This window comes from Chiloscyllium plagiosum, unplaced genomic scaffold (genome assembly GCF_037043375.1).
Source record: "Chiloscyllium plagiosum isolate Xiang-an unplaced genomic scaffold, Cpla_swu_hap1 HiC_scaffold_14, whole genome shotgun sequence".
NCBI classification, from domain to species: domain Eukaryota; kingdom Metazoa; phylum Chordata; class Chondrichthyes; order Orectolobiformes; family Hemiscylliidae; genus Chiloscyllium; species Chiloscyllium plagiosum.
This window is the reverse complement of record NW_028270152.1, coordinates 43,777,250-43,787,452: the sequence shown is the minus strand read 5'-3', so window position 1 is coordinate 43,787,452 and position 10,203 is coordinate 43,777,250. Positions and strand designations below refer to the sequence as shown.

The 10,203-nt window shown below is 39.7% G+C and overlaps 1 protein-coding gene across 3 annotated transcripts in view; it reads right to left on the bottom strand.

Annotated features, from left to right (window-relative positions):
• Positions 1 to 5,530: 5,530 nt before the first annotated feature.
• The window catches only part of ca16b (carbonic anhydrase XVI b), a 720,903-nt gene continuing 716,230 nt past the window's right edge, over positions 5,531 to 10,203 (bottom strand). For all 3 annotated transcript variants that reach the window (XM_087994366.1, XM_087994367.1, XM_087994368.1), the window contains 2 exons: positions 9,154 to 9,289; positions 5,531 to 8,751 (listed from right to left, as the gene is read on the bottom strand). In XM_087994366.1, coding sequence (XP_087850492.1) covers positions 8,605 to 8,751; positions 9,154 to 9,289 — 283 coding nt within the window. In that variant the 3' untranslated portion in view covers positions 5,531 to 8,604. The remainder of the gene's footprint in view (positions 8,752 to 9,153; positions 9,290 to 10,203) is intronic.

Below are 10,203 nucleotides of genomic sequence, written 5' to 3'. Positions count from 1 at the left end.
TCTCCAGGTCCTTCCATTTCATGACTACCTGCATGAGAGAACATACACTTGAAAAGATTAAGGGTTTCCTATTTTCAAACTCCATCTATCCCAGTTATCAAACTATATGTTCAGTGGTGGACACATGGTCATTATGCCTTGTATGTGCTTGATGCAGTTTCATGTCTTTGTATTTATCTTTCACCCTTTTCAATTGGTACTCCTGTCTCATAATCAGCAATCATGCAGCTGTCCTGGAACCTGTCATTTCCAAGGCCTCTTCCTAAGTGGAAGTTAATATCTGAAGACACAAAACTCTCTATCAGTCTTGGCCCTCCCTGAGTTGTTGTTTGCCTTCTTCTCCTGTTGTCACAAGAAGGAAGAACACTAGATGGAAGTACTCATTACTGTGTTGGTTTCCTGGGATACCCCAGCATACCTGGCACCTGTTCCATCCTTAAACATCTGTTGTGTACACAGAAAGTCACTGGCATTCCGAAGGTCTGCACAGTGATACACACCCCTAGAGGTGATGGCCGATAAGGGGAAACTGGTGCTGTCATTTACCCATGGAGACCTCAAGATCCTGATGGACAGGGTAGTATAGAGGAGATCCATCCTTGTCCCCCAAGACTGACAGAGGACACTATCAGATCCTGCTGGCCTGATCAGAGGTTGCCATTCAAATTAGTGCCATATCCACTGTCGAACAAAATACTCAATAATGCAGGAAGGTCAATGACCTTCTCCACTCCACCAATGTAAGTGCTACCATCTTCTCTCCATTATCTTACACTTACTATCTCTGCTGGTGTACCATCCACTACCAGCACCTTACTTTGCTGCCGTACAAGGCATAAAACTTGAGCCCACACTGCCCCCTCACTCCCTCTCTAAAGGATCATTTCAGTCCAACAGAGATTTTCATGCGCATCCACCCACCATGTCCATTGCTCTCGATGTGGTCTCCTCTACATTGAGGAGATAGGACGCCAATGCACAGAGCAGTTCAGGGAACATTTCTGGGACACACGCATCAAACAACACCACCGTCTTGTGGCCAACCATTTCAACTTCCCCTCTAACTCCTTCATGGACATACAAGTCCTGGGTCTTCTCTACCACCAAATCAAACCTAGCGGTCAAATGGAGGAAGAACACCTCATCTTGCACCTCGGGAACTCCAACCACATGGCATCAACATCAACCAAATCTCCCCTTTCCCCATTTCATCCCAGATCCAACCCTTCAACTCAGCACCGCTCTCTTTACCTGTCCTACCTGTCCATCTTCCTTCTCACCTATCTGCTCCACTCTTCCCAATAGCCTATCACAATTACCTCCCACCTGCATCCACCTATCACCTTTCCACCTATCTTAACCCAGCCCCATCCTCTCTTTGCCCCTTTTCTCCTCCACATTCCTGATGAAGCGCTTATGTCCAAACCGTCTACTCTCCTGCTCCTTGGATTCTGCCTGATCTGTGCTACACTTTTCAACTCAGTGTACACCATGTCCCACCAAGGCCCATGCTCTCCCACTCTCATTATTGCATGTAATATCCTCTCTCTCTCAGTCTTAACCGCCCTGTTTCTCAAATACTATCAAACCTGAATGACCTCGATGCTGCCTACTCATTCATTTAGAACAACTCACCAACTTTCCACCACCTCGACCAACATTAACAGCTATGACACCCACTTTCATCCCACCCCAGCACTAATAGCTATGACACCCACTTTCATCTCACTCAGTCCCTCCCTTTCTCTCCTTAAGCGGAAAGCAGTCCATAACAGGGCCGAGGGCTGCTCGACATCATCTCCTCAAATCCTATGAATTAAGAATCATGGTACTGGCTGGGGAGAACCGTAACAGGTCCAAAAAAGGTGCCTAAAGAGGTCCCACCAGCAACTCTCACGTTAAGCCCACTGTGTTAATTTTACCCAACACAACTCCTAACACTTGGTCACGATGCCTTCTGCTTTTTGTATTTTGCAGGTACCAGCAGAACTGAACCACATATAAGCCCTATAAAACTCCTCTCAGGGTACTTCACAGGTGACTGGGTCTTACATTTTCACTTTGCCTTCCACCCTGTGTGTTATGAGAGTCTAGGCCAAGGTGGGTGCAGGACAAATTTAAGATGTTTGGGCCCTCTGGACCTGAGGTGATCTGACCAGAACTCCAAGGTTAATGGGGTCCATTGTAGGACAGACCCCTTTCACCCCAGCTGCAGAGCTGGGATTGCACTGAGATGTTGTGGGAGGGAAAGAAAGAGCAAAACATTTTGAGGGCACACTCATAATCACACATCATTGATCACAATTGCTCAGGTTTGTAAATATATTTGTACTGTTCAACATAATCTGTTCTTCAAGCCTCTATATCACCCAGTTACAGTTGTCAGACAAATGAAGCCGGCCATCCTTATTTGTACATGATGTTCCATGGACCAAGGTGTGAAGTCAGCAGTTGCTGCACCATGTGTTTACAATGGGTATATTGCAGGTGCAGCAATTCCAGCAAATATATACAATCTCTCCTAGTGCACAGACATTGAAATTGCATCACAGGTCTTAGTGGGATTGAGTGTTGATTTGCAATAGAATGGTCTGGAATGATTTGAGCAAGCCTCTTGTACTGAAGAAGTCATTACTGTTGCAAGCCAATTTGGAGGATTCAATTGATGTTCTCAATTCTCTTGAAGGTGACAAGTTGAAAGTTTTCTGGAGTCTGCAGTATGAGAGGGGCAGCAAGTTGGTCATTCTTTGAAACCTCTTGTGGCTTGGCTTCAACTTCATCCACATGCTGGAGACTTCTCAGTGCGGCTGCATCTACACAAGAGTGAAGTGATAGGAATATAGACTTTCCATTCATGAAATGATTCTCCCATCAATCTCAAACTAAATGAGCCAATACCAATTAATTTCTCTCATTTTAATTGTTTCACTTCAAATTATACTGGCTAAATCAGTTATATAAAACACTATTGGTAACAAATGACATCTCTATATTTTAATAAATCTTACTTGGAAACTCAAAAAAAGAAGGTGCATTACACACCCAGGCCAATGCATAAAGTGTTGCCAGGATATCTGTGTCCTTAGGTACATTTCCTTTATATGGGTCTGTGCGCAATGGTGTTGCCCATTGAAGGTCCTCACTTCACTGGAGCTTGAAGTGCCCTCCCTTATAGAATAAATGAGGGTTTGCCTATTAAAAAAGAGGAGAAAAAATTCTTCTGCTAGAGAGCATGAAAGTTCAACAATCTGTAACCCAGGAAAGCTGTGGAAGCTGAATCATTGAATATACAGCAAACTTTTTATTAACTGGCCCCTATGGGACCAGGAGTGTGTTGGTTGATCAAATATTCTGGATGATCAAGAGGTCTATATAAACAATGTAAAAACACACTCTAAGTAATAGAAATGCAACGCACGGGATATACACATCAATGTTATACTTTATTTACAATATAAATCAGTTAATTAATAATGCAACTTTGCCTTAAATAAACCTTACTGGCAGAGAGCCTTCTTACTCATGACCAACTGACTACTCAGATATTGTGGAGATTGCAATAATACAGTAAACTTCTGGTATTTCAGGTATGCCATTTTTGCTTATTGATCAAGAGTCCGAAAGTAACTGAAATAATTGGGAATTGGAGAAAACTCTTGACAGTCATATCTGGTAAAGGAAAACAGATGTACTTATTGGAAATCCTCAGTGGTAGGATATTGCTGCAGAAGTTTCTTAGGAAAACATCTTAGATGCAAGAATCCTCCATCAAAAGGTCAGAGTTGGAATATTCATTGGTGAATGTACGATTTACAATTCCACAGATACTGAAGCAAATCATGTTTGCATGCAGCAAGGTCAGGATAACCCACCCACTATCAAAAAATCAAGGTCTTTTTCAATATATAATTTCAGTTACATCACACTCTAAACGTTTGCCATAAATTCTGTGCCTTACAATCTTATACTCCACAACCATCTGATGAAGGAGCAGTGCTCTGAAAGCTAGTGCTTCCAAATAAACCTTTTGGACTCTAACCTGGTGTTGTGTGATTTTTAACTTTGTACGCCCCAGTCCAACACCGGCACCTCCAAATCATGACACTCAGTATTCACAATATATATTCATGATGTAGCTGAGGGAACTAAATGTAATACAGTAATCTCCCTCCCACCGTACTGGTGGGGTATACGTTCCAGGACCTACTGTGGAAGTCCAAAACCATGGATAGGAGCGAACCCGTTCAATTAAATAGGAAACGTACCTTCCTGGCAGCGTCCTGATCCCTGGTTCCGGAACGTTCCCTATAATATGTTCTGGCCATGGTAAACCACAGGTAACTGAAACTGTGGAGAACGATTCAGTGGATACCGGGTTGGCCCTGTACCTCCAAACTTGCAGATAACTCAAAGCTGGATGGAAGGGTGAACGGTGAGAAGGATGCAGAGATGCTTCAGCATGGCTTTGACAAGTTGAATTCATGGGCAAATACATAGCAGATGAAGTATAATGTGGATAAATGTGAGGTTATTCACTTTGGCAGCAACAACAGAAGGGTAGGTTATTATCTGAATGGCAATAGGTGGGGGAAAAGGGAAGGTGCAATAAGACCTGAGTGTTTATTTAGAGTAGTCACTGAAAGTAAGCAAGCAGCTGCAGCAGGCAATGAAGAAGATAAATGGTATGTTGTCCTTCATAGCGAGAGGATTTGAGTACAGGAGCAGAGATATCTTGCTGCAATTATACCAGGACCTTGGCAAGACCATGCCTGGAGTATTGTGTTGTGATAAGGAGAAGTTGTCTCCTTATCTGAGGAAGGATATTCTGGCTATAGAGGGAGATTGACCAGACCATGGGATGGCAGCGTTGATGAATAAAGAGAGACTGGACCAATTAGGATTATATTTACTAGAGGTCAGAAGGATGATAGGGGAATCACACAGATGTTCATAAAGCTCCAATAAAAGTAGACAGGGCAAATGCAGGAGAAATGTTCTGATGATTGTAAAGTCCAGAATCGGGGCTACAGATTAAGGAAACAAGTCAGATTAAGGAAACAAGGACTCAGGTGAGGAGAAACTTCTTCATCTAGAGAGCGGTGAGCTTGCAGAAGTCTCTGCCATTAAAAGTGCTTTTCAAGAATGGGTTAGACATAGCTCTTAGGGTTAAAGGGATCTAAGGGTATGGGGAGAAACCGGCAACAAGATATTAAGTTGGATGATCAGCCATGACCATACTGAATGGCAGCGTAGGCTCAAAGGGCTGAATGCCTATTCCTGCTCCTAATTTCTGTTTCTGATGCTAAATTATTGACCTGATGCTGCTGAGAGCTTCCATCATCTTCTGCTTTTCTTTAATGATTGAGTGTTTTTTGCAAACATTTTCAGTAAAGTTAGTGGCTGGAGGAATTTCAATCCTGGAAATGCTGGCTGACTTCAGATAATCTAAAATATACTGTAGACAAAATATATTGGCTTTAATCACCAAAATAAATATCTCTAGCAAAATCACAGCAGCAGCATCTATAGGTCCATCAAAACCCATACTTTATTTCATGTGTAGCAATACAATTTACATATTAAATAACACTATAATAGAACAATTTAATATAGTTTCCAACAGAACAAAGCAGATTTTTTTCAAGTTACAGAACACCACATTTTCAAATGGATCATGAGACGAACTTATTCAGCAACTGCCTAGATCTATTCCTATTGCACACACCGACAATATTGTTGAAAATACCTGCAACTTCGACAACCACTGCCCCCAAGAAGTAATATAGGTTCAATGCCTTTGAAATGTGATGACACAGTATTCATGGTACTACCTCAATGCAAATACAGTTTTCCACTTAGCCACCACAAAACTATGAAGGAGTTGAGACTAGAAAAAAATTAGCTTTTTATGAAAATATAAAATTCTGTGATTATATACTGTAGATACAAAGTCCCCATAGAATGCCTGTTTAAGCAACAAAATATTTACAGTTTGTTTGTATCTGCTACCCTAAAGAATGAATAAAGGTTATGGTTTTCAAGACGTGATACTTGAACTATTTTTATTTTTGTCTAAAATGTTGAAACAAAATTTTTTTGAACACGACTACCCCAAATGTTGGAGAAACATGAGGTTTTTTAAAAAATTCAAAAATCTCCCCTTTGTTGAGAAAATGTTTTTTTTCTTTTTTAAAGTTTTTTCCTGAAAACAGCTCAAGCTTTTTAGTTTCCTAAAAGTCTGATTCATGTTTGCCTCATCAAATGTTTACCTAGTATAGAAAATGTCTCCCACTTTGTGAAAATATCTCTTTTTTTAACAAAAATTTTGAAACTTTTGTTTTCACTTCCAGGTAGCAGTATTTTTTTAAAGATGTCACAGCAGAGAGAAGCCTGACAGCACTTTCAGTCCAGCACTGCTATGCTCTTCCCACTGAGAACATAGCCTCATCCGCAGACAATTAACTGAATATCACACATTTGTGTACAAATATGGCCAACCTTTTAAGAAGAAAAAGCATACAATTTTAAATTGTAATTAAGGTACGAATGTCTATATGAATGGTTTATTCAATATGTAGAATCATCTTTTCATAAATGAAATATGAACTGGCACCTTGATAACATTAACATTCATCGTATTGAGTCACTTGTTAAATTTCTAAATTAAAAGTTTGACCCTGGACTAAAGAGGCAGTTTAGAAATAATAAGAGAATTAAAACCTTTTTGTTTGAAAAGAAACACTCCTACCTTCTGCTGAGAACTACTTTATATCTTTGGTAAGTTAATAAATTCTTCTCCACGGTTATTTAAAAAATGTTTCAAATCATGGAATCTTTCCAAAAGACTGATTATTAACATGGCAAAAATGCAACATTATTTGTGTAGCTCACGCAATATTTATCAATAGTCTAACATTGCCATCAAATGCATCCTCATTTTACACTTACACAACACTCTGTGCAAAAATGTGCACCATTCTGCTTTTCTTTATACCTCCTGCAAAAAATAAAATTGAATCCGAGGACTGGACATAATGGAGCCACCAGGATTGGAAATCATGGCAGGAGGGATGGCTTAAGCAGGCAGGAGTCAAAATCTTGTATTTCGAATGATGGGTTAAGAGATTAAGTTGGCAGTGTTTCAGTGGCAGGTAGGAACTCATGGTGTCTAGTGGCAGGTACCTTTTACTTACATTTGCATGCCATTAAATCAAGACGTGCCCAAATTAAGTCCAAGATTTAGTCAGGGGTGAATGGAAACTTGTGCCATCTGCACTGGTTAAAGTTGGTGTGCATCAGATGAAGTTGTACATTCAGATCACAGATGAACAGTTGTTTATAAACAGTAAGGAAACTGTTTTAAGGGGGACCGGTTTATGCTCTCATTCCTGAAGTGCCAGAAACAGCAATAGAAAAATTGGGGTGATGTGGGTGGCAGTGATGGGTGCTACTGGAAAATGGTATAGAATAATGAGTGTGTAAATGACTGGGATATAAGATGGGGATAGAAGATAGAAGCAAAATGGAATGAAGAGCTTGGCTTCAGACAGTGTCCTTCCAAATTTGTAATTTTTTTTTCCCTGCTGAACTGCAAGCTCTGCCTGCAGAGTCCCTTTTACAGCCAGGCAGAGCTGCATTTCCATCGCCTGACAGTGGGTTAGGTCACTCCAAGCAATCACTTGCACCCCAAATGGCTGTCGCCTGTTCTTTATAAAGAACATTAAATTCTGTGACCATTGGCTGCCTATGTGCAAGCAATACTGGTGCACACTTCTCTTTCCACTATTAGGACCTGTGTCTGCTGTGTGTTCATTTTAATCCTGCAAAAACCGTTAATCACATTCCACATTCTTGCAAGCAGGATGACTGTTGCCCTTACTAAGATATTTATATATTTTCTACCACATGAAAAATGAGCATTTTCCCCACACATTTCAGTTACAGCCTGAAGCAGCACAAATATATAAAGTGTCAAGAAAATGATAAATTATTAGCTGTACCCATACACCTGACCTGCACTAAAGTATTTTGTGGTAAGAATGTTTTTGACTGTCTGTAGTCTGATCACTGGAATGTAGGAGGTTACATCTCTGAAATTTTACAGGATTTGCCAGGTTCAAATTATGTTTACTTAAAAGTGAGTTCAATAATACATTGCAATCTGTACAAAAACAATCTGAGCTGATGAACGACTAAAATGTAGAATGTTTTTGTTTGCACAATTACCTTTAAGCTGTCTCCGGACACAGATTCTGCCTTCCTATGAAGCTCAAGTTATTGAGGATTACAGACAAAAGTTTTTCATGAATTTCTGGGAAATTACAAATTTTGTATTAAGTTTTTAATAGGCAGTAACACTGATTAGATAGTGCAAACTAGAACAAATTGTGTTTTCATCTTGTGAAAATAAGAGATTCAAATGCTCAGCAGGATAATAATGGACTCAGAATGGTTAAAATTAACATCAAAAACTCTCATCACTGTAAAATGTATAGCCAGGTCATCATTAAAATTGGAACCTGACAAAATAAAGGCCTCAGAAATTCATTCAGTCCTCAGAAGTTTTTTTTCTCAAATGAAGTTCCATTTCTGAAAATCTTCAGATTACACAAGAGATTCCATGCTTTCTGCTGGATCTGATTCTTCGGTGATAATAATGGTACCATTTTTATCAAATGACGAGGGTCCATTTCCATTCTCTTTTGTGCTGATTAAGCTGAGCATTGCTTTATATAGAAACTGATACTGCTCCTGTGGAAAGACAGAAACAAAGCATTAGAATAGGAAAATCCTGTGTTAACTATTTATGCATTTTACTACTTCAACATTGCTAATAATTGTGTCAAATCTTTAGAACTATAACCATTGCAATGTCATGCAATTTAAAATAGAAATAGTCAACTCTCAATGATGCCATTTACAACTTATCAAAAAATAAAAAAAACAAAAGAACTATGGCATATTCTTACCTATATGCATTCATGTTACAAAACTCAGAAATAATGTGCTATGTTAGAAGGACATACCGCATCAGAATTTACCTTTCTCATTGGTCAAGCTTTGGACATCATTATTGCAGCATCCGACGTCTTATTAAAGGTTATGATACCAATTTTATATGGTAGACTCTTAACTTTCAGAATCTGTACTTACCACATCGGTGAAAACGCCTGGCCGCATCAGGTTTATCATCTTTGCAACCTGATAGACATCCACAGCAGATTCACACTCCAATTGCTGTGACAGAGTAGTAAGGCCACAGAATAGCCCAGCAGAGACCCCTCCAAACCTACAGAACACAGTATGAGATGAAGTGTTCACCTAAGGTTTCTCTTCACATGACTGAATGCAATTTCTTTTTCCTGCATTCTCACTCAAATATTTGCTAAGATGTCATTTTTATAAGCCCTGGATCACCTTGAATCAACATGAATAGATAGAAGAGATTTAAACTTTTCCAAAATAGTAGCTTAATAATCTTATGTAACCTAGAAACTAATTAAACACACAAACTAATCTTGTGTTTAGTCTTCATTAGCATTTCTTCATCCAAAGGTAACTTCTTTGCCATCAGCTGCTAATAAATCTTCCTTTTACAACAACAGTCTCAGACAGAATTAAACGAAGGCAGCATATTGATTTATTGATGTATTTATTTGTTTATTATTACTTGTACCGAAGTAGTGAAAAGCTTTGTTTATGAGCAGTACAGGCAGATCATAGTAAGCAAGGATGTACAGAACAAAAGATTTAGATGGAGGTATAAAGTTAACATTTCACAGGGAGTACAAGAGAGATCAACGTTAGCAAGATCAGCATTATTTGAGACGAGAGAGTCTATTAGTTGGGAAGAAGCTGTCCTTGACCTACGAGTGCATCTGTTCAGGCTTCTGTACCTTCTGCTGATGGAAGAGGTTTTCGGAGATCATTACTGGGGTGAGAAGGGTCTTTGATGATGTTGGCAGCCTTTCTGTGATAGTGAGCCATGTAAATGGAGTGCATTGATGGACGGTTGCTCCTGTGGTGGCCTGGACTGTAATTTCCTATGATCCTGGGCAGAGCAGTTGCCATACCAGGCTGTTATGCATCCGGACAGTATGCTTTCAGTTGTGTATCTATAGAAGGTGAGGGTCCTTATGAACATTTCCTGAGCCTCTTGAGGAAGAGGAGGCATTATTGTGCCTTCTTGACTGTCGAAACTAC